This window comes from Xyrauchen texanus, chromosome 8 (genome assembly GCF_025860055.1).
Source record: "Xyrauchen texanus isolate HMW12.3.18 chromosome 8, RBS_HiC_50CHRs, whole genome shotgun sequence".
Classification (NCBI taxonomy): domain Eukaryota; kingdom Metazoa; phylum Chordata; class Actinopteri; order Cypriniformes; family Catostomidae; genus Xyrauchen; species Xyrauchen texanus.
The window spans coordinates 7252436-7278205 of record NC_068283.1 but is presented as its reverse complement, the minus strand read 5'-3'; the positions used below and the strand labels follow the sequence as shown (position 1 = coordinate 7278205).

General features: G+C 38.3%; 1 protein-coding gene across 1 annotated transcript; it reads left to right on the top strand.

Annotated features, from left to right (window-relative positions):
* Nucleotides 1-2448: 2448 nt before the first annotated feature.
* st6galnac2 (ST6 (alpha-N-acetyl-neuraminyl-2,3-beta-galactosyl-1,3)-N-acetylgalactosaminide alpha-2,6-sialyltransferase 2) lies at nucleotides 2449-25282 on the top strand. Its single transcript, XM_052131382.1, has 9 exons — nucleotides 2449-4163; nucleotides 10890-10959; nucleotides 14143-14314; nucleotides 19432-19594; nucleotides 22890-23028; nucleotides 23229-23332; nucleotides 23701-23784; nucleotides 23877-23973; nucleotides 24149-25282. Exons 1-9 carry the CDS (start codon nucleotides 4054-4056, stop codon nucleotides 24368-24370), a joined length of 1161 nt encoding a protein of 386 aa, XP_051987342.1. The 5' UTR covers nucleotides 2449-4053; the 3' UTR covers nucleotides 24371-25282.
* Nucleotides 25283-25770: the final 488 nt, after the last annotated feature.

Sequence of the window (25770 nt, the reverse complement as noted above, 5' to 3'; positions counted from 1 at the left end):
AGAGTACAGTTGGTAGAGCAAAAGCAGGGGAGATGGGATGTACAAGGCATTCAAACCTTGATATGTTTTCATACAAATATGAAGACGTGGTGTATGACTACAGGTTGCCTCTGGACTTCTATTATTTTTTGTATTTTTCCACTCTTGCATTTGCGGTAATGGCATGGGGGCGGGGCAAAGACACAACTGAAGAGAGGATCAAACAACGCTTCGGAGCACCTCAAGCATGTGACAGTGAGAAAGAGAGGGGGGGTGGGAACTTTAAATGAACTTCAATGAACTTTAAAGAACCTTTTTTTTTAATGCTTCGTAGTCTTCCCTTTCCCCCAGTGAAGTGTCACAGCATGTCACTTTTACCTCAGATTTGCATTAACGCTCAGCACAGATTTTACACAAATTCTTTCACGAATTGCATTTCGAGTTTTATTTACACAATTGCCACAGAAGAAGAGGTCTGCTTTTAAAAAAAAACAATTAATAGATGTGATCAGAGAAATATATATTTGTTCAATTCTGAAGATGTCTCAGCCACTGCTTCATCACCGGCACACACCACACCAAAGGTGGAGGAGGTAAGCTCTTCCTGCAGGAGGATTACCAGCAATTTTACCCCTCCTGGACCTCGAAGTTAGACCCCACCTGCATCTCCCACAGAGGTCTAATGCGGAGGAGATCAGGAAACAAACCGCTTTTCCGCACACCACCTGGAGTGAAAGGAAAGCTGGCAAAGTGGGTTCTGACTAATCTAAATGAGATTAATGTAATTGAGCATACAGTGTAGTTTTGTGTGATGTACTCACTAGTTACACTGGATCCACAACTGACATCAACCACTACGAGGGACTTGGGATCTCTGGGTCTGTTGTCATGTCCTTACTGGCCCCTTACTATTGATAGGGCACTCCACTGATTCCCTGCAATTCAGGATCAGCCTGATGAGAGGGCTGCTTGAGGAGCACAGTTCAGGGGCCGTCCTGCCTCAAGACAGCCATGCATTTCTCCTCTGAAGTTCCTCAAACCCCTTCCCAGGCCAGCAAAATCCGACGGCATTGCAAGGTCTGGATGAGAATGACCATGATCACCTGAAAAATTAGCAAAGAGAAAGCATTGTAGTAAAGTAGTATGATACTCACGGAATACACGAGAGCTGTGCAACACTTCCTTTGTTAGCCCATGTTTTGAGTACCACACACTGAAGCATTACTGAGAACTGTGAAATAAAATAAGCATTAATTATGGTTATTTTCCCATATTTATGTATTGTGTATTTTGTCCTTGTAATTGGTTTATAATCTGTCAAATGTGTGCATTGTGAGCTTTTGTTTACAACAAATACAATGTAATTGAATGCTATTTAGTAGCTGTTATGGTTATGTTGCGCTTATTTGTTAAAATATTGATATTGTTACTCATTATATTGATATTTATTAAAAACAAAAGTTGTATTAACTATAAACAAATGCATATAAAAAGCATAGATCAATAAATAAAATTAAATGAAATCTAATTTTAAGAATAATGGTAATATAGAACTTATCTCTTGTCTCTGAGCAAAGATGCATGTTTTAATTTTTTTTACATCATGTGGCTATTTCTCTATATTCCCTATATACTCTAGTAACACATTTGAGCATCTAATGGTGATGGAAGGAAAATAGCTTCAAACTTTTTCAATGGTCCAGCCAATTATTACACTCTGTTTGTTGGAATATGACCATTGTTGAGCCAAACCCATCTGACACAAGACAGGTCATAATCCAAGAGACCTGATTTCAGTCAGAACTCAACTTTGTAAAATATGTATTTTGCATTTGCATTAGAGTATATTGCTGAAGAATTACATAATCATGCTAATTTCAATTGCAACCCATTCCTAATATTAGCATTAGAATATAGGCTATACCTCACACAATAGCATTTGATCAAAGTGAACACGATAAAACATTCGATATGTGCAATATGCCCACAAAATTACACAAGCGGTGAACAGCATGAGCATTACGTAAACTACATCAAAGTACGAGAAATACAGATCATACGCATTCATGCATTTATCATGGTCTACACATGTTTGCAAACAATTTTCAACAATTCTAAATCGAAAAAGACTTGAAATGTATTCACCAGTAGCAATCCTGAAATGCGTTGTCAGAAAGTCAAAATAAAATAAATAAATGACAATATAACCGTTGGTTAAAACTTTTATTATAGTTTATACATGTTTTAAACAAATGAGGAAGGATTTAAAGTGAAGAAAAAAGCTAAACATGACTTACAATGCTTACCTATAATCAGTCCTCCAGCTCCAAGCGAGATGGTCACGCGTTGCGAACTTTGGATCAAACGGCGAGGAGGCAGATTGACAACACTGGACTGTGACTGGAACATTGATGGAAGGATGTTATGGTAGTACTGGAAGGTTCAATAGAAAATATCAGTGGGAATAATGGAGTAGGTGATTGGAGTATAATTGTCAAACATAAAAAGGAAGAAATCTTGTAGACATGAATCGGGAACTGATAGTGAAAATTGTACCAGACAGGATAAACAAGGAGGAATTGTAGGTACTGATGAAATTGGCAGTAAATAATACTGTAAATCCAGTAAAAATTACCAAAGCATTAAAAAAAGGACTAGATGATATAGAGAGTGCTAAGACCCTGAGGAATGGAAGTCTTCTCATTTTTTTGTAAAAACGTAAAACAACAGAAAGTAGCACAAGGCATAAAATCAATGCTCAGCCAATCAGTGAGTTGCACAGTTTAGAGTAAGAGGGCTTGGTTAAGGGGAGTAATCTCTGGAATTCCAGTTGATGTAAATACTGAAAGAGGTTTAAAGTCAGCATTCAAAAAAGGACAACTAATTATATATCAGTTTTTACAAGAGAGCTAATAGCTATACAATGGGTTGAGGAAGTACAGCCAATGAGGGTTGTTATCTGTTCAGACTCTCAATCAGCTTTAAGTAGCTTATTAAATGGGCAGTCTGAATCCAGACTAGATTTAGTATATGAGATTCTTACATATCTGCTTAGAATTCAGCAACTAGGGATGGTCCTGCGATTTCTTTTAAGTACAAGCACATGTGGGAGTACAAGGAAATGAAATGGTGGACAAACTGGCTAAACAGGCAATGGATCATATGGATATTGAAGTTTATATACCACTCAGTAAAGAAGAGGTAAAAGGAAGAATTAGAGAATTTATGAATATAAAGTGGCAAGAAATGTCACTCGGCTCCGAATAGGACGTTCTGGCTTAAATCATTAATTGTTCAAAATAGGGAAACATCAAACAGGATTATGCTTGACATGTGGTGAAGCCGAGACTGTTGAACATGTTTTATTATATTGTGTCATGTTTACAAGGGAAAGACAGGAGTTATTAAATAAATTGAGAAATATAGATTCAAACAATTTCACCTTACCAAACCTATTGAATTGTGCCTCAGGACAGTCAAATACACAGAGAGAAATACTTAATTATCTCAGGAAAACAGGATTGGAAAAAAGGATTTAATAAACGTATTATATAAAGTTTTTATTTTTTTCCTTCTTATTAATGTTTCACACGTATCTGATATCATATACTGACTGTAGCATTGTTTTCAGAGAAGCCAGTATTTCAACTTAGCATAGTGCGAGTAAAAGCGACGTCAAATGCTGTGCGTCAAATCCAGTTTGGACATACTTTTTAGGCTACTATTTTAGAATAATATGGAGTAGGCTAGTTAATGTATAAACGGAAGAATATGCAGTTACTGCAAAAACTATCAAACAATTCAAAAGATGAGTCATGAAAATCACTTGCGGTTTATGGTAGGCATTGTTCATTTTCTACTGCATCTAGAAGTTCTAGATGTAACACGTTCATTGACCGTGGTAAAACTGGTTGTACAACTCTTAAAAAAAACGATCAGATCTGGATGGGATATTTTGCAACAAAGTGTTGACTATCCGCATTCTATGGCTTTTGTTAAGGGCTGCTTGTTATTATAAATCGACTTTACCTGCCAAATCTTCTCCAGACAATAGATGCGCTGTCAGCTCGAAACATGAAATCGTGGATTTTTAAACTACCTTTCTTGGCTCTGTGTGTTTTATTTATATACTGGAAGTCTGTGGAATTCATGTCAAAAGAGGACTGGTCCACCACATACCAGAGGTAAGTTCAGGCTTTCTCTCAGGGACTGTAGAGATGAGTTTGGAAGAGTTCTGCTCTTGTCCCGCAGCTCTCTCGAGCAGTCCATTCAATGAACCCTTCAGAAACGTGCACATATTTAGATGGCCTTATGCGGTTAAATGATGGATATAAACTGCGCTTTAGAAAGTAAATACATGTAGTTATCAAGCTTGAAATCCTGATTGCCAATTTTTATTGTTGAAAAAGGAGTTATATTTTGGTCTATTCTCACCTAAAAAACATTTTGATCCGTTCAGAAGACATTGATGAAACCACTTGAGTCGTATGGATTACTCTTATGCTGCATTTATATGCTTTTTGGAGCTTTAAAGGACTGGCCACTATTCACTTGCATTGAATTGACCAACATAACAGCACTATTCTTCTGAAAATCCTTTTTTGCTTGTACTCTGCAGAAACAAAATGAAAGTCATACACATCTTGGATCGAATAGGCTGAGAAAATCATGAGAGAAGTTTAAATTTTAAATTAACTATTCCTTTAATGGAGCATTCAAGTCCATTCAGAATGATCATGATTATGGGCCAACAAGCAACCACTCAGAACACCCTGGCAACTGCATAGCAATTAGTGATGTGTCGTTCATGAACGATTCGTTCATTTTGAACGAATCTTTAATATGACTCGGGACTACCGAGTTGTCTCAGAGAGTGATTCGTTCATTTTGTGTTGACCGCGCATGCGCGCAACATCGCATAAGGTACATGAAGTCATAAATGATTAGTTCATCTTTCGCGAGTCTTCGGGTTCGGCCGGGTCCGAGTCTTTCGTTCTTCCTGTCAGTATATAGAGACTATGCTGTCAGTACCGGAAAGAGAAATGATTAGTTCGTCTCTTCGGTTCGAGTCGTTCGTTCTTCAAGTCAGACTCACAAACCCATAGCACTATGCATTTTGCATATTGTGATTTAAGTTATATGGTTACTCTGTGGCTTTATAGTGTCCTTTTCATTCTTATTTATTTTTTTATTTATTTTTATTTAATTCCTTTTTGGATAGTTATCCAATTTTTTTTAAAGCATTGTTGGCAAAAAATAAACAAACAATAAACATCCAGTCAATATAGTGTGTACAGTGTTGTAATAAGCTATGTTACAAAGGTGTAGGTTTCATAGGTTTATTAAATAACTGCATATTTAAGTTATATACTGTGACTTTTCACAAAACAACTCGTAGACTTTTTAGGTGATTTTTTATGGACTAAAAAACATAGTGAATGGAAAAATGCATGAATACTACATTCTACATTACTACATTCAATGTTATAGAAAAGAATCTTCATGACAGAAATTCACAAATACATATGAAAAAAGATACAATTTGAGACCAGAAACGTAACATGTAACTGTAAAAGTAAAAATCAAATAAAAAAACTAACTACAACATGTTTGTAAGAATGATGTGAATTATGAACTAGGTTAAGTATTTAATAGGGCTGTCACGTGACAAAAGAACGAAGGACTCAGACTCGAAAGATGAACTAATCATTTCTGTCTCTGCATAGTGCTGTGCTATGGGTTTGTGAGTCTGACTTGAAGAACGAACGACTCGAACCGAAGAGACGAACTAATCATTTCTCTTTCCGGTACTGACAGCATAGTCTCTATGGGACTGACAGGAAGAACGAAAGACTCGGACCCGGCCGAACCCAAACCCGAAGACTCGAGAGTCGAGACTTGAACTAATCATTTATCTTTCCGGATCCGGACCGGTATGCTGCATGTGCATGCAGTCAGTGAGTGCATTGACTGCTGTGTCACACCACACGGCCCACACACAGACACTGACGAGTCGACATCGACAACTAAGTATTTCTAACGTTTTGAAGTTCGAACCCGATGACACAAGAGGCGGAGAAAAAGGAGGTGAGGTGAACTAACTGCAATAGCTTAAACTTAAGACCCAATTAATAAATTAACATTTCGGTTTCTTATAAATTGGCTTTCGCTGCATTACCCTATAGTTTATTTTTATTTATTTATTTCAAATTGAATCAACATTTTCGTAAGTAGACTACTTGATGTTTTGGGCTATTTAACATGACATTTAATTATATTCTGCTGAAATGAACGAAATGACTCGAAAAAAGATTCGTTCATTTTGCTGAACGAGACTCAAAGATCCGAGTCAGTAAAATGATCCGAACTTCCCACCACTAATAGCAATGTGCTGAAACACAGTTAAAACAACTTAACAGCATAGCAACATCCTGACAACCACCTAGAACACCCTGTCAAGTGCACAGTAATGTGCAAAAAACACAGAAAACAAATTAGCAACAGCATAGTAACAAACTGTCAACTACATACTGTAGCAATGAGCCAAAACACAGCAGAGATCACCTTGACAACTGTATAGCATGCCCTGGCAACCATCCAGAAAACCTTAGTTACTACATGCATAAATGTGCTACAAAGCAAATATAACAATTTAGCAACTACCAGAAAACTAGTTTTGCTTCAGCAAGACCATTCACATCTTCACAAAATATAAAAATAAATATTGTTTGACATTTTCACAAGTGCTTGTAATTATACACATCATATCTTGTTTGAATGTAAATGCATGTGATTGACTTTAAAATGAACAGGTCTCCTGGAAAGGCGAGAGACTGATCGCACATAACTAAATTAATTAACACATTAATTTACAGCTTTCATAATGTTTAAGCCTAAACGTATTAATTTATTTAGTCGAAAAATTTTTTTACTTACATGAGCAGTTCCTTGTCTTCCTCAGTGGAGACAGACGACAAAACACGCAATCTGGATCCAACGTTAATTTTCTTGATAAAAACATATGATCGTGCCTGGTAACATGTGCATGTAAAATGAGTGGTGGTGGTGTAGTGGTCTAATGCGCATAACTGGTAAACTGGTAATCAGAAGTTTGGTGGTTTGATCCCCACAGCCACCACAATTGTGTCCTTGAGCAAGGCACTTAACTCCAGGTTGCTCCGGGGGGATTGTCCCTGTAATAAGTGCACTGTAAGTCGCTTTGGATAAAAGTATCTGCCAAATGCATAAATGTGAATGTAAAATGGCTAGAAAAAGCATTTTAGCTTAAAATAAAGCTGACAATTTACACAAGGATTATTTATATTTCTTCTGCTCCAAACTTACTTCAAACGTACTTCTCTGTCTGCTCGTATGAATGTAACACATCATAAGAAAGTGTTTCACCGCTGTTCAAATGCACGTTGGATCATTTATATGTATAAATGTTTTCCATCTGAAAGAATTAAATATTAAATGAAAGAAATGACAATAAAATGCAAAGTAATCTATTCAGTAATCAAAATACTTTTTGAAATTAACTGTATTATAAACACCAATGATTTAAATTGTAACTGTAGTGGAATACAGTTACTTACATTTTGTATTTTAAATACGTAATACCATTACTTGTATTCCGTTACTCCCCAACCCTTTATATATATATATATATATATATATATATACACACGTTACGGGTCAAAAGTGGCATTCAACTGATCACAAAGTATAGTCAGGACACTACTGATGTAAAAAACAGCAGCATCACTATTTGAAAAAAGTAATTTTTGATCAAATCTAGACAGGCCCCATTTCCAGCAGCCATCACTCCAACACCTTATCCTTGAGTAATCATGCTAAAGTGATCATTTGGTACTAGAAAATCACTTACCATTATATCAAACACTGTTGAAAGCTGTTTGCTTCATTAAATTAAGCTTCAAATAAAATTTGTTTATTGTCAACCATATACACAAGTGCAACAGAGGGTGAAAGTCTTGGGTGCAGTTTCAAGCAACATCGCAGTAGGACAATTACAATAAACATCTGATTTACAAATAACTCAGTTTACACATCTTGTTACACAACACAATATTCAATATAAACCTAATAATATACAATATACACAAAATATGAAGACTGTTGTAACAAGTTCAAGCTTGGAGATGTAAGGGAGGAGACAAGGAGCAGTGATGCAGTCAACTAAGGCTCTTTATTTCTCTGCCTTCAACACTCTGCGTGCACTCTTCTCGATGCTTTTCTCAGTTCAATTAGATCAGTGTAACAAACTTTGTCAACATAAACTTCTCTGAATCTTCAGCTTCACAACAAAAAAAATAAATAAAATAAAATTATAACACTCAATAAGACATGCCAGTTGCTAGACTCGTGTCACTCTGCACTCGTGTCATGGCAGTGGCGTGGCCATTTATATGCCGCACTCCCCATGCTCACTGGAATTAGAGAGAGGTGTTAGACATAATTTAGCTCAGGTGTAAGCGCCCTTACCGCTTTCTCTCTCTCTGGATGGGCGCTTGACCACTTCCCCGCTGCCACTTATCCCCACCGCCCAACTCAGGCCGGGGAGCCATCCGGCATGCCCCCTCCCATTTCTGGAACGGAAGTTGGCGAAAGCCATTTGCGCCCACGGTCTGTGGACCACCTTGAATTTAAAAGGCCTGGAGAGCCAGATCCCACCGGGTTATCCGTGCATTGGTATCCTTCATGCGGTGGAGCCATTGGAGTTGGCCATTGTGCAAGTAGAGGGTGAAGGCCTGCCTCAGCAGGTAGTACAGGAGGGTGAGGATCGCCCACTTGATGGCCAACCACTCCTTTTCCACAGTGGTGTACTTTGTCTCCCTCAAGGAGAGCTTATGACTGATGCACCGGGCACTCCTCCATCACTTGCGAGAGTACGGCCCCCAGACCTCTGTCTGAAGCGTCCGTCTGTAATAAGAAAGAGAGAGAAATTAGGTGCATGCAAAAGCAGCTCAAAGTGCAGCTTTAATTTGCGTAAGTGCCTGTTGGCAATGCTCTGTCCATTGGACCGTGTCTGGAGCCCCCTTTTTAGTGAGGTCCGTCAGCGGGCTGGTGACGTCCGAATAACTAGGCACAAACCTCCTGTAATAGCCAGCCAGCCCCAGGAACTGCCTCACACCCTTTTTGATCTTGGGTCTCGGGCAGGTCACTATACCCGCAGTCTTGTCGATTTGGCCCAAGTGGAACCCCAGATACCGTACTTCCACTCGCCCAATTTCGCACTTTTTGGGGTTTTCTGTGAGCCCCGCCCATTGCAACGATCTCAGAACCGCCCTCACATGTTGCATGTGCCGCTGCCAATCATTGCTGTAAATGATAATGTCATCTAGATAGGCAGCGGCATAAGCGAATGCAGCTGGAGGATATGGTCCATGAGACGCTGAAACGTTGCCGGGGCCCCAAACAAACCGAACGGAAGAGTCACAAATTGGACACCGCATTGACTTTTCTATAATCCACAAAGATCCACACAGACTCGTCCCTCTTGGGAACTAGAACAACCAGGCTGGACCAATTAATACCCCTTTATCAAGAATTTTCTTTTTGTGTTCGGGCAAGCGATAGGGACAGCTACGTACCACCACTCCCGGTTTGGTCTTGATGTGGTGCTGAATGAGGTTCGTATGACCTGGTAGAGGGGAGAACATGTCTGCAAACTCCTGTTGCAACTTGGCAAGCCCTGCGTGTTGATCCGGTGAGAGGTAGTCTCCGCAAGTGATCAGGGTGTTATGATTGGGTTTTGTATTCACGCTCCAGCTTGAGCTCCGCCCTCTCCGGAACTACCATAATTTTAGGAGGTTGAGGTGATATGTTTGACACGTACCCCCTCTATCGGTTCGCTTGACTTCTTAGGGTCCTTGCTACTTGGCGAGTAATTTGGAGCTCGATGTGGGGAGTAATACTTCTCTCCCGGTGCAAATTTCCACAGCCGAGTACCCCGTTATACAGTAGGCTCTGTCGTTCTTGGGCTTGGAGCAAATTCTCCTGTGTTAGTTGCCCCAAGGTGTGGAGTTTTATTCTAAGATCAAGAATGTACTGAATTTCTTTCTTGCTATCTGACGGTCCCTCCACCCAAGCTTCACGTATGACGTCAAGGACACTGTACGGGCATGCCCATACAGCAGCTTGAATGGGGAAAACCCTGTGGAGGCTTGCAGGACCTCTCATACTGCGAATAACGGGGTAGAGCCTTTTGTCCCAATTTCTAGCATCCTCGTGCATGAACTTATGAATCATGTTCTTAAGGGTTTTATTAAATCGTTCCACCAGGCCATCTGTCTGTGGATGGTAAACGCTGGTGTGAATCGCCTTAATGCCCAATAATTAGTAAAGCTTGCATAGTGCCATGACAAAAGTGGTGCCTGTAAAATCTGATATAAACTATATTACAGTGTATACAATTGTAGCCTATGTAACCTAAACTACTAACCTACTCTTTGCTAACTATTTAAAAATCTAAATAAATTCCCCTCTTTATATCATTTAATGATTTATTGGTTGTAAACCTATAATTAAATAAACCAGCACAACCTAAAAGAAGTTTAGAAAGTGAATGGTGAGCTGTCAAGTTCAACAAATGATCAAGTAGTATCTTAAAAAGCAATTGATTTTAATAATAATCTATATTTAAAGCCTTCTAACACATACGATAGCTTTGTGTGATGAACATATAAAAATTTAAGTCACTTTTCACTGTAAATCTTTTCTACCACCATTGCTCTAAAATGTCATTCACATTCACGTTGGTGTAGTTTGTGTAGTCCATTTCACGGTCAATCTACTGCCATATTTTCAGTTACTGTATTTCTTTTTAATTGCTTACTCTTGCTTACTATTTGTTAAATAATAACTTTACCTTCCTGTTTTGGCATTAGGATTCTTTCATCTTCAAGAGCTTTTTTAGAGGTAGAAGACTGGACTGGAAATGACATAGCTGAAGAGGAGGTGAGCTGAACACACTCTGTGTGCTAATGGACCATTTTCACCACTGACATGATCTAAAGGTGCCCTTTTGGTCGAGGGGAGATTTAAGCGGAGGTGCCTTTCAGAGTGTGCACTAGAGCACAATTCCCCACTGACAAGCTGAAGTGGGCAGCATTTTTTTTTATATACATTAATTCTAGGGTAATATAACTCAAAATGAATGTTATCAAGTCAAATAAGTTTTATTCGTATATCATTTTTCACAACACACATTGTTTCAAAGCAGTTCTACGCCTACATAAAATTATACTGTCATGTCTCTATACTGTATATGTCTGTCTTAAAGTCCTATGTTATACATTTACATTAAATATAATAGGGCTGCAATGGTACTCAAATTCGGTTTGGTACGTAACTCAGTTTTGGGGTCACGGTTCGAAGGAAAAACAAAAAAAACGTTCTTTTTTATTCAATTATTTATTTTTAAAACAAAATGGCTGATGGGCAACATGAATTGGTAGTCTGGCATACCAGGCATTTTCCCGGTGGGCCGATGCACTTTAGGGCCGATCAGGGGTGGATTGGCCATCAGCAAAAGCGGCCCAGCTGTGAAACGGGCCGAATGGGCCACAATAAGCTGAAATGTCCCACCCCCACACACACTTTTGGGCCAGTTTCTATGTAAAATCGGATTTCTCTTCCCAGTCCAATCCTGGCAACAATTCTTATTGTGAAGGCTCATTTATACATTTAAAAAAAAGTGCATTTATAATAGCCTAATTGTAACAAAATTAAGACATTAGCATTGAAGATTTCTGTGTCTTTTGCCTTTCAGCTCACCACTTGTACTTATCACTCAATTATAAGTACTCCTATGGCGTTCTGTATCGCTTTAGCTCTGTCTGAGCTTGCAGCGAGAGGCTACTTGAACGCTGTGGCAAAACTAACTTACACAGGCTGTTAGGGCTGAAACGTTTAGTCAACATTATCGACAACATTGGCAATAAAAATTTGTAGTAAAAAATTTTCTTTGTCGAATAGTTGTCTCAATTAACGTAACATGAGAGCACATTAAACTCTAATGATGACTCTTGAGAAGAACATTGCAGCTTGCACCTGATTGAGGAGAAAACACATCTGGTTGGCATTGGGCTCGCGCCGGCATTGGGCTCGCTGAGCACTGGGCACTTGTTTTCACGCTATTCAATTTCATCCAGTCTTATTGCCTGGCCTCTAACAACGTCAATCCCGACTCCCCATCTCGATGTTTTGAGGTTGAGACCTCCACCGCCCCTCTGGATACCATTTTACCCGCCATTCGCATGGTGGGCATGGTATCCTGGGAGGTGGAGGCTAAAGTCTGTGCTGCACTACAAAACACAGCGCCCCCACTTCATGCCCATCGGGCTGGTTATTTGTTCCACGATCTGCCCAGATGCACGTCCTACAGTGGGGTCAATCATCTAACATCACTTGTCATCCAGGGTGGTGCCCATTAGACAGGGATTCTGGTGGCCATCAGTAGTGCAGGATGTCCATCGATTCGTAGCCGCTTGCCCATATTTTTGCGACCAATATGATGTCCTGTGAACCCCCAGCCGGGCTCCTCCAGCCCCTGCCTGTCTCTTCGAGACCCTATTCGCACACAGCCTCTGTTCTCCGCACAAGAACCCGATGTACATGTTCTGTCCACCCTTGCCTTTTACATTTACATTTATGCATTTGGCAGACGCTTTTATCCAAAGCGACTTACAGTGCACTTATTACAGGGACAATGCCCCTGGAGCAACCTGGAGTTAAGTGCCTTGCTCAAGGACACAATGGTGGTGGCTGTGGGGCTCAAACCAGCATCCTTCTGATTACCAGATATGGTGCTTAGACCACTACACCACCACCACTTTTCCAGAGGTGCTTCACTCATACGGATTGGCGCTCGCATTGTCCTCTAAGGACATCCCAATCCAACTCCTCTCAAGCAAGCTGGGTTCCAAGTTTATCGGGCCATTTCCCATCGCCAAGGTCATTTGTCCAGTGGCAGTCCACCGCAAACTACCTCCTCACCTTTTTACACATCTCCAATATCAAACCTAATTCTGAATTACACCTGTCCCACCTTCTCTACGTCTTGTTTAGGGCTCTTCGGTGTACACGGTCAGGAGACTGATCAATGTCAAGCGGAGAGGCAGAGAGTTCCAATACCTGGTTGACTGGGAGGGTATGGACCTGATGAGAGATGCTGGGTCGATCAGTTTCACAGTTGTGAAACAAAGCAGAGCTAGAGCTGCTGTTCCGCTTAAGCAAAACTTTCATGTCAGCGCATCCAAAAAGCAACCTCTCCCAAAAATTCAAATATTTTTAAATATCTAAAAATCCTTAAAAACTGAGAAGCAGCATATAAGATATTTAGACTTGCTTTCAGAGAATATATCTTGAATACAAGTATAATTTTTCTTTACAGCACTGGCAGAAGTATGAACAAGTGAAAAAATATACTTATATACAAAATTCACTTATATTCAAGAGACATTCTCTGAAATTGATTAATCGTTGCAATAATTGCCGAATTGTCGAATAATCATTCCAATAATCATTAGATTAGTCGATTATCAAAATAATCATTAGTTGCTGACCCACAGCCTGTTTATGCTTTGCTCCCGCAAGCTCGAGAGGCACATGTGGATGATGACGCCGGAAATGAGTTAGCATAGAGTTAGATGTGCTTCATGAGACATACCCGACTTTGTTAAAAAAGAGCTGACACACAACCTTTGTCCTGTTCACTACTCGTTGCCCAGTGTTACTGTAGTTTACTGCAAAACCATAATGCTTCCAAACAACAGATTTTAGAGATGGAAGTGGGTCTTCAATCTCTGGCTTATTTAAGTCTGACATAATTATATTTTGTTTAGTTCCATCACAGTTGGGAAAAATAGCGAGCTAGCTAGTATAAACTTCACATGCATTTATCTGATTTGTTTTTTATTTAATTCTAGTGTACCATGTGGCACTCTGTTCTGTTTGATTTCGATGCCATGCGGTTCCGTGTTGCTCTGCAATCTTTTACCAAAGGCCCTGTATCTATTCAGTTCAGCGTGGATTCATGTACCATTGCAACCCTAAAATATAAATATTAATATTTTTTCATACACAGCCAAAATCAGTGGATAACTGTTACTAAGACAGACAATCTTAAATTTTTCTTAGGCAGTGCCAGCCTGCTCCATGAGACATACCATAAAGAAGGATGACAGTCTGAGAAAAGATTTTAACTTTTTAGTGCCTGTTCTGCAGTGGCGTGATACTTTTACCCAACCAGAGTGGCAAAAGCTCCATAATTCTGCATCGCCTTATGGTTGGAAGGACCAGACTTATGATGGTAAATCCTCACCACAGTCACAGAATCAAATCATATCAGCAAAAACAAGCATTAGCGCTGTTTCACACATACTGCGTCTGTGGCACATGAGCAGTGCACATTCAATTCAGCACCCATATTTACACGTTACAGCATTTATACCTCTGTGAGAAGAAGTGTCATGCAAGATTCTATCACTCTGTGGGGGTGTCCTTTCACACCTGGGCCCACATAAAATTGCTGTTTGAAATATCTGTTCAAAACTTACCAGCTTGGGGGCCTGTATAGCACAGTGAGCAAAGACACTGACCACCCCTGGAGTTGTGAGTTCGAATCCACGTAGTGCTGAGTGACTCAAGCCAGGCTTCCTAAGCAAATAAAGTCTCTGTGGTAACACGCTTAGCAAGCCACATGATAAGATGCATGGACTCCTGTCTCAGAAGTTGAGGCATCTGAGATCCATCCTCCGCCACCCAGATTGAGAGGAGTAGCTGCACCAAATTGGGGAGGAAAAAAGGAAACGTACCAACTTAGTGAAAAATCGTGTTCATTATTATCTTTCCGGCTATACTTTGTAGCTAAAAATTACAAGAAGTACAAATAAATAGCGCTTGAATGTAGTAATTTGAGTGGGATATTTTCTAGGCTTGCAGCCTATAATCAGGCTATAATATTACCTGGATGCAATGCTGGCCTGACAAAACAATTGTAATTAATGGTGAATGTGGTGAAAACAATTGTGTGTAATTGTGTAATTGTGAGGTGAATGCTTCATCAACACACTCTGTGTGACTATGTTATAAGTGCTGGACTGAGGTTGGCTATTGCACTAATGCAAGCTCCAACACGTGTCTTTGAGACATCACTTCCTTTAGCTGAAAAATGTATGCTTCCGTGTAGGAAACAACTTAGAGATGGCACTATATTTGAAAAATCCTACAATACAAAGCTGAGTGCATAGTGTTATAGTGTTAGTGCACAGTGAATAGTGCGCCATTTAGGACACAGCTTTTAGAATGGAAATACGCTTTTCAGCTGTACTGTCAGTTTTCAGATAAAAAAAAGAGTATTAAATAAATAGTTATTTTGTAATAACTTGCATACATTAGCAGGTTAATCAGTTAACGTTATGCTATGAGGCTAGCTCCATTCTATGTTAATGTGCTGACCAATTAGCTTGCAAGCTAAATAAGAAAACTTAGAACAGAGTTAACACAATATCTTATTCTAGATAAAAAATTAATTATAAAGAGTGCAAATAAAAAGTGCTAGTTTAATAACTTGAGAAGGGTATCCACCTTTTTCCTGAACTCGGCAGTGTCCAATTCTTACCTAAAACCGAGAGTGAAACATGTAGTTTCATTTTCTTTTGACAGTTCCCTACCAATTAAAGTTTAAGGATATTGCTACAGCCAGAGGTTAGTTACCTTTATATCATTAACTACTTCACTAGTTGAGCCTGAACTAATTTTTACTCCAACTAATATTGAAATGAAATTGTTTTTGTTCCCTGTCTGGATAACTTGTTTCAGTAGTTTTTATGTTGCTTTTTATGGATACTGGACCCAGAAAACAGTCCAGAGGCAATCAGAACCATCATGATGACACCCAGTGGTTGGTCATGAAAACTGTATTTATGCTTGGCTAGCAGGCTATAATCAGTCAGTGGTATCCTAAGTTTGCAGGCTAATCAGTTAGTGGTATTCTAAGTGGCTAGCTTCAAGCTGCGATAGTATGCTAACTAGTTAGCTTGCAAGCTAAATAAGAAAGCATGAATTCATCAGTTAAATTTGACCGTTTTTAGGATTGATTCCCTCACTTCAACACTGCATATCCAGCTGACACTATGGAAACTGCTCCCAGGAGTAACGATCTTTGAAGCCCCTATGGAATTACGCCTCATTAGCAGATGGCACTTGACACTCTGCCGTGCATGCTTGTGTCATCGCAAGCATATAAACCAGAGCAAAGCATCATTTCATGAACATTTTTCTCTTAAGTGTTGTCATTTAATATCTCCTACTCCAATAAGCCCGACACATCACTTCAACATCTGTCACACTTGATAGGCGAGTGGATTATTTTCATCTCCCTGTTGTGTTTCTGACGATCAGTATGGTGTTTCACAAATGTTTCCCTCCACATGAGTGTTATGTCTCTCTTTCAGATGGGCATGAACATTGCAATGTCTGCCTGGGTCAGGTCCACGTGGAAGCAGTACTCTTTGAGGCTGATTGCGTCTACAATGAGCCCATGAATCTGAAGACGCTTCATTTTTAGCTCACTTTCTTTCTGAAAGCAAACATCGTTCCCCTCTCCTCCTGAAATCTAACCTCTGTGGCTCCCAAGGGACCACACAAGGAAGGTAAAGGAGGATGGGATATAGAGTGCTGAGACTTTGAGGATGATTTGCCCTCTCCTCCATTTCAAGTGGCTTCACCCTCAATCCATCATTGGCATGCTTAGTATGATTACGTTCGGCAGAGATCAGAATCAGAATGAGCATTATTGCCTAGTGTTCTCACATACACTAGTTTTTTTGGGTGATATAAGAAACAAGTACACACAGAAAATTACAGTGAGACACAGAATATATATAATTATTATTTATATATGTATATATGTATTTCTCCTGTTGGAGTTTGTTGCTGTGATGATTCATGCTTCCTCCCATTTAACATTCATATCAATTAAACTTCAACTTACAACTCGCATGGAAATCTTCAGCTCTGATATCGCTGAAATTAAGTTGTGTGACACATGTTGGCACCGAGAGAGATTTACGGTTAATGATACACCTTCACTTTTATTAAATTATATACTATTAGTATTTATTTTAAGTCAAAGTTTCTACATTTTATGACAATAAAACTTCAATAAAAGTTTAAAGACAGAAGTTTAAATCACGGTGGATTAAACTTTCTTTTGATCATCTTAAACCTGTAAAATACTGCAGCATCTTTTATCAGTTTGGTTGCTATGAGACGCCTCTGTTGTCAATCAAGGTACTGCTGAAAATCACAAAGTAATCAATCAAAATTTAAAAAAGGCCCCTCTAAGAAAGGTTTGTGTATAGTCGTCAGGTTTTTGTCACTGAATTTCAAATTCAGTGCAAAGTCATGTCAAGCATTTTCATTATCAATCATCATTTTCATGATTGATCATTGCTTTTCCTTCAGAGTACTCGAGTACTCGTGCCCATCCCTACTCCTCACTACAGGTCATTTTTGAGATTCGCTTTCGAGGGGATGGCATATTAGTTCAAAGTCCTACTCTTTTGCTTGTCCCTGTCTTCCAATTTATTTACCAGTGTGTCACTGCGTAGCTGAGGCTGACTGGCGTCCATGTGTTGAACTACCTTGACTATTGGCTGCTTTTAGCTCAGTAGGAGGACCTGGCATGCAAGCACATGGACCTGTTGCTTTCTCACCTGGAGCATTTGGGCCTCAAAGTCAACTGGGCGAAGAGTGTATTGCTACCCAGTTGCTAGGTTTCCTTCTTAGGAATGAAACTCGAATTGGTGACCATGTCAGCATGTCTGACAGATGCTCATATTCAGTATATTCTACATTGATAGACAAAATTCCAGCCAGGTGCAGCCTTACCCCTGCAACAGTTCCAGCAAATGCTGGGACTGATGGCCGCCGCTGTCACTCCTTTGGATTTGTTAAATTTGAGGCATATCCAGTGCAGAGTCAAATCGAGATTGCCTCGCCGCATGAGGTGACACAGTCGCTTAAGTCTCCAAGTGATGTGAGGCTGTGTAGCTGCACTTGCTATTAGGAGTTCTACCAGAAGGGTGTTGTGTTCGGCTAAGTGGCCAGGTGCAGAGTTGTCATGAAGAACACGTCCACCTCAGACTGGGGTGCCCTGTGCAACGGTCATCTAGCCTTCAGCTGCTTTGTCAGTGAGTCAGATCAGGGGAATTTAGATTTCATCCTCTGACATTTCAGAGGATTTGGGAGGTATTCACGGAAGCCGAGGTGAGTCTGTTTGCCTCCCCGGAGACAACACACAGTCCCTTTTGGTATTTAATGACTCAAGTTCCTCTGCAAGGTTTGGGAAACAAGGAAACCATGTTGTTGGTTGCTCCTGGGCTTGGGCTAAGGGTGTGTCCTTGGAAGACATGTGCCTGGCAACAGACTGGTTTCCCCTAACACCTTTCCTAGGTTTTATGACTTGGAAGTATCCTCCCTCTTTTCCCTGGTTTAACTGCGAAAGAGGGCTGATGTGTCAGTGTCTCCCAGCCCTGTAGGCTTTTGTCATTTTATAAGTTACAGGTCTTTGAACATGGCTTTCTCTCACTTCCCATAGCTATGCAAAGTAGAGTTTCTTATCAGAGTTTCACTACTGGCTTGTGGCATTGTTGTATTGTGCTCATCGCAACACAGTTATCTTCCCCCTCTTCCTTCCTATTTACTTAAACAAATGGTGGCTATTTCAAAGCTTTTTCACTTCCCTATGGGCTACTGTGTTTGAATTGTAGGCACAGTTTTATGGTAAACAATTCCCATAGTGTCAGCTACTGATGCTGTGTTGAAGTGACAGACTTGAAAGAGAATGCCTCTATGACGCTAAGCTTGGTTCCCTGAAAGGAGGGAACGAGATGCTGCGCACACTTGTTGCACTACTAATTTCTCGCTGTTAAGGTACCATGAGATGGCTCCTCTTCCATTCAGTTGAAAAATCCAGAACAGAATGACACTATACTCCTGTTTAGATTGGCATGATTCCATCTTTCTATTCAGTAAGTAGGACTGAATCCAGATGATTAGACAGTTTATAGATATATTTAGGGTATTAGTTTCTGTAAAGGTTTATTACCATTTCACCACCAAATCTGATTTCTCTCAGTAAATTAGATTTCACAATGATTAGGTTAGTAATAACTATTAATGACCCACTCCTTATAAATATTTTATAACTGGCTGTTTTTTAAAGAAAAACAGAAATCTTAAGCCACAGTTATGTTACACATCAGAAACACTGTCAGAGTGAAAGCACAACACAAGCCTGCTGTTTCAGTTACATTCATGTGCCACAGCCATGCTGCAAGATGTGTAAAACAACCCTTACAAACATGGAAAACAAACCATAGATGTTCTCAATCACAGCTTTGTTTCCCTCTTATTAAACAGAAATAGGCAAGACTCTTTCTTTGCTGTGGCATCCCTCTAACAGTCGTCTGTTTATGCGGAATACGACAGATGAGTGTGTGCGTTGTGCCGTGGTGGGTAACGGTGGGATTCTCAAAGGATCAGGGCAGGGGAAAGCCATAAACAGTCACAATTATGTTTTCAGGTTTGTGCATTCTATAAAAAAAACAAAAGAGCTATTATGTCATTGTTTCATGTCTTCTAATTTTTCTTTTGGTTTCTTTCAGTGTCAGAAATTAACCTTTTATTAAGTGACAATATTTTACACCAATAGGGACATTTTATTCCTTCATGAGGGCATCCATTTTTATGTCTCTACTTTAAAGCAATTTAAATAATTGTCCCTAGTGTTAAATTAATGCATTAACTGGTTATACTTCAGGACTAGATTTAACATTAAATATAAAGTGGTGACCCAAGACGATGCCAAAATTGTTATTGATCAAAAGTAAACAAAACAAAAAAACTATTTTAAACTATTTATATTTATGAATGTTGAATTGCATTGGTCCATTAATATGCAAAATGATTAACCCTTGTGCATCCTTGTGGACATTTTTGGCTTTTTCAGTTTTGTTTTTTGATAACTTTGTCTGTGTTAATGCTAACTGCATAAAATTTTCCACAGGTGTGAATTTTTATTGGAATTTTAATATTTCACCCTATTTTCTTTAAAAAAATATTTTTTGCACTAGTTACACAAAATACTCCCTCTTAGCGTCGTTTTGGACAAAAATGGCACATTGAAACCCATTAAAACTGCGATTTGTAATCCCAGTGCCATTTAACTATAAAATTATGCAATCTTGTTTAACATGCTTTCATTATGTTGGCAAGGCTTCAAAATTTACATTTTAAATATTTTTTACCAGATCGTGCCATTTTTTCAGGTTTGGCATATCATCGCTTTTGTTGTTGTTTTCTGCTGTTTTTGGCTTATGCATATTATAGAGCCAATTAGATACATTATGAATATATAATTGTGTGACTGATTTCAGAGTGTGGTTTGTATGTGTCTGAGGCTCTAATAATAAAAATAAAAAAAAATACTGTTTAGCATTTATTAAATTGAAAATAATTATAATTATTATATTTTTTATAAAAAACAACAGTGGCATTATGTAAACAAACCAGCGTTTAAAGTGTTAAAATTCTGAAAATAAATGAATGTTTGGTAATTATGATTAGAACTGATGCTGGTTAAAATATAAGTCAGTGAAAGTAGAAAAAAGTATTATTCTATAATATTTTTATGACACTTTTTGACATGGTCATTTTTGTCCATTATGGACTGGTACTTTAACTGAATGCATTTATAAAGCATCAAAATGAATGTTGTTGTTAATCATTGACATATCCGAGGCTCTAATAATCAAAGAAAAAAATTTCTGCTTAGCATCTATTAAATTGAAAATAATTACTATTTTTCATTTTTTCCTAAAAAAACAACAGTGGCATTATGTAAACAAACCAGCGTTTAAAGGGTTAAAATTCTAAAAATGAATGAATGTTTGGTCATTATGATTAGAGCTGATGCTGGTTAAAAAAATTATGTCAGTGAAAGTGGAAAAGAATATAAATCTATAATATTTTTATGACAGTTTTTGGACATGTCCATTTTTGTCCATAATGAACCTATGTGTAACTTTTTTTAATTGATGCACAAGGGTTAAAGGAAGATTCCAGGTTCAATACAAGTTAAGCTCAATATATACTGTTTCAAAAGTGTAGCCACAAGATAAAAACATTATGCATTTTCACATTGTTTAATGTGACAAAATTGCTTATTAACCTTTATGTGTGAAGTTATATTCAATTATACACTTTGTTGCCATGACGACATAATGGCTAAACCCTAAAACAACAGTAAAAGCAAAGATTTTAACAATTTTACAGTTCAAATAATACACAAGTTTTACCCAAAGAATTTATGTGTTTTTATAAAATTATAAGCTTTGCATTTCTGCCTTTTATAGCCTTCAAAATTTACCCCCATTCACTTCCATTGTAAGTGCCTCACGGTAACCTTGATTCTTTTTTTTTAAGAAAAGGAGGAACGAATTATAAAAAATCGTGGTAATAAACATTATGCCACAAATTCCGTCAGCTAAGTTTAAAATGAATTGAATCAGGAATAATCTTTTTACATAACATACAGTAATGGGGACTGAATAGGAAAATTTACTTTTTCAGTTTCATACATATCGTTTTCGTAATTTAAATGTTTGATTTCTTGAATTTCGATGTTTCATATTCACTGCAGCCAACAGTTCACTACAAAAAATCTAGATTGGTCAGCACAAACCATGTTTATCATTGTTGAATCCATGGACCCATATTTACTGTAGTCCTTTTTTTTCCTTAAATGGTTTTATTTATGGTTTTCAAAGAAGAGGGCATGTCAAAAATTGACCATAGCTTCAAAATGGCAAACCTCCAGAGAATCATTTTGTTATAACAAAAGAAGCCCCGAACAGAGCAGAGTCTACAAACAAAAAGGTAAAGCGACAGAGTCCGTAATAAAACCCGAATCAACATCGGTTTGGCTTTTCCGAGGTGGCGACAACTTCGAGATCTGAAATTGACCCATAGATGACTTTTTTCTCACTCAACAGGTAAGATATAGTTGTGTAATCACACAAAATGCAATAATTAAACTGTTTAATCGGTGCAGAACTTTTACCTTGCTAGCGCACACGTGTATTTTTATTTATAACATCAATCATTTATAGAAATAAATCCTCTAGTCCTAGGCTTGCCAAGGACATGTGAGTCTTGAAATTATGTTGACCACTGGCTGGTAAGAATGAGAATCTATAAAGTAGTTATAGATTACCACTACCGTGGTCTATTTGGCTTGAATATTCTTTAGTTATAAAAACTTTACAATGTTTGACTTTATCAGACTAGCAATCACTGTGTCTAATGTTAACAAACATTGCCTAACTTTTGTAACGTCATTTATTTCAGAACATCATTGTTTCCAATAAGTCAAAACAAAAGCATAAGATATGGCACTTACCTGAACAGATGACATGTTTTCAGATCTCTGTCTTTTCCTTTCTTTCGTTATTTATAAGATGCTCTGATAAGATGTCCTGTATCCATGTTTTATGTTTTAACCGCTAGAGGGCCAAAAGTTACATAGTGTAGCTTTTAATACATTTAGGGCTGTGAAAATGAACACTTTAAATTAGTGGGATTAATCAGAATAATTTAACATATTTAACATTCATATATATATTCATGAAAACCACTTTTAAACCCGAAACAACCAATATCCTGGGAATTTTTGTCACCTTTGGTGGAATATTTGCACACTGGTTAATTTCTGACCCTGGTTTCTTTTGACAATTGAATACTTGGATTGATACAATTCCTCTATACTGCTATGATTGGAAAGCAATGATTATGATGATATTAATTATAATTGTCTTTAGGGTAAACGGGGCAATAACCAAGGGTTTCGAGGATGATGTTGGAACAAAGACATCCTTCTATGGCTTCACCACCAACACGCTCAAGAACTCCCTTGCATCTTATTACGCGGACGGCTTCATCATGGTGCCACGTGACCCGGTAACTGACCCCGTCACTACGAATCCTTAACCGCACAAGTACTGACAAACAAAAGAGATTAAAAAAGAATTGAACAAAAGAATTTAAGAATGAAAATCTCTCAGTTGTGGTTCATTTTAATCAGTTGGTTAGCAGATGAATTATTGTGGCATGTTATTTGGAAAGGTTGTTGTTTACATTGTTAGACATTGTGACCACAGGGCATTCAATATATTTTTATCCCTGCGGGAACTCGAGACTATGTGATGCTGGCTGCAGCCATTCAAGATAAGCCTGTGCCCTCTGGATACGATATGGGTGACAGGTGGGTGGAACAACGAGTTAGCGCAAATTAGCGTGATGTTTCTGCTCATCAAGCAGAAAATTGCTGTGGTTTGTGCACACCAGGGCACTTATTCATGAGTGTGAATTTGAATTTGAATAACAGGAAGAGAAATTCCATATTACATTCACGTTTTGTGGCAAATCATGAATAATTACATAATTTTGACTAATTATGCATATTTATTTGCTCATAAGTAAAGTAGAACACTTTAAAAGGCAATCTATCCAACACTTTTAGGGTTTTCATTTGAATGTGATTTTCAGCTTAATATTACTTGAGCATATTCTCTTGTTCTCTACTGCATACTATCTTCTGAGTTTGATTTGTCTGCTTGATTATTAAAACAGGCCCTCGCAATATTTTGGAGATTCTCCTCAAGTTACTCAGTTCAAAATGCTTCATCCACACTTCATTAAATATGTGACTGAAAGGTGAGAGTAGTTTGCCTACGCATTTATCTACACATACGTTTTGTCAATTTTTAAGGCCCTTAATGTAATACAGTGGTATTATTGATTGGCAGGTTTCTAAATTCCTCACTGCTGAAGGCATACCCCGACATATACATGCCCAGCACAGGTGCTCTCATGCTGCTGACTGCTTTACACACTTGTGACCAGGTCAGTACAGACATCTTGTCTTCAATCATTTAAATAGCATCTCAAAAGCTTGAGCACTATAGGCAGCTCACTATGGTTTTGGAACAGAGCCTAGATATTGACTTGGTTTGTAGAGTAGCCCAGCTGTTGTTAAACACCAAGAAATCGATGTTGTACTTGTTGGCTTCTCCCTCAGGTGTCTGCATATGGCTTCATCACAGATAATTATGGTGAATTCTCAGATCATTACTTTGATAAGGAGAAAAAAGGTCTGGTTTTCTATGCAAACCATGACATGCAGATGGAAGGATTGCTGTGGAAGCTGCTGCACTCTCGTAAAGTCATGTGGCTGTATCAGAGACAAAACCCTAACACTAACTCTAAGAACTCAACTGGGAAACAAGAGAGAAGGAAGTGATGCCACTGATTCTTAAGCACTGGAACAAAACAGGACTGCAAAGACAGATGGACATATTTTGGATTCATGTGTTGAACATGTTCAGAGGTATTCAACAATGTTTTGGTGTAACATCCTGCTTCCTGCCTCTTCACGAAATGTGTGTTCACTGTACAAAGCACACTAAACTAAACCAGCTGTCAGGCACAAACAACACATCTGTATTGCTGTGCAAAATACAGGGTTTCTTAGTAATATTGATATCAAGAACTTAGTTTTTAAACTGTCTGTCAGCTCCATCTAGGGGATAAAATATGTGTTGACAGCTGATGGGGTTGACAGTATGAACCATATCACAAAAGTATTTCAAGCAGTTTTACCATTGTTTTCTGTGGTTTCTCTGTTCCATTTTCTCCAGTTAGCTCACAAGCTAACCAGTCCGCCTAATAGATTAGCATACCGCTAGCTTCTTCTCTTCATTTTTATCACATTTCTCTTCACTGTCACCACCTGGTGTTATGGTGGTATGATTGTATCCAATAGAACTTGTAAATTACGGAATATATAATTTTTTTAATTTATTTTTTATTACATTGTTTGTGGTTTATGTTTAGGTTTGGTGATAGGTGCAAGTGAAGGGTTGTTGCAGGATTCCAAATAAACACAATAAACATTGTGAATGAATGTTACATCCAAGTGTTGCAAGACTTGAGCATGCTGGAAATTTGAATTTTACATGCTTTTCTTTTCAGGAGTCTTGACAACCAGGAAAACAGGTTTTTCGCTGAGTACAAATTGTTTTATTATTTTCAACTGACATATGTGACATATTTAAATGACTGTATTAAACTATAGGAATGTTAAAACTGAATTGTGTATAATGTGATTTGTAAGGTAACTAAATATTTTATTATTAAAAAATGTATGATGAGAAAGAGATTCATGTTTCAATAGTCATTTGATTTGGTTTGGCTAGCTAGCCTGTTGTTTTAATCGTTGCTCAATGCTCAGTACAGTACTAAAAACCTTCTCTAATGAGATGCAAAACAGCCTAGGTTAGACTTATGTCTTGTCTTTTAATATATCTTACAATTAATTAAATATCATTAAAAATTCTTGTAACCCTCAAAACAGAGAGAGCTTGGCAACCCCCCTAGAAGCTCTGGTGACTCCCAGGTTGGGAATCTAAAGGATGCAACTTTATTTTAGGCAGTGGTGGACGAAGTACACATACCATGTACTTGAATTAAAGTAAAGATACTCAAGGTAAAATATTACTCAAGTAAAAGTAGAAGTGCTGCCTTTAAACATTCACTTGAGTAAAAGTACAAAAGTATTTGCCTTCAAATGTACTTAAGTATCCAAGTACTATGATTTTTTATGGCCATAATGTCCTATTATAATTTGTCACAAGAGTCTTG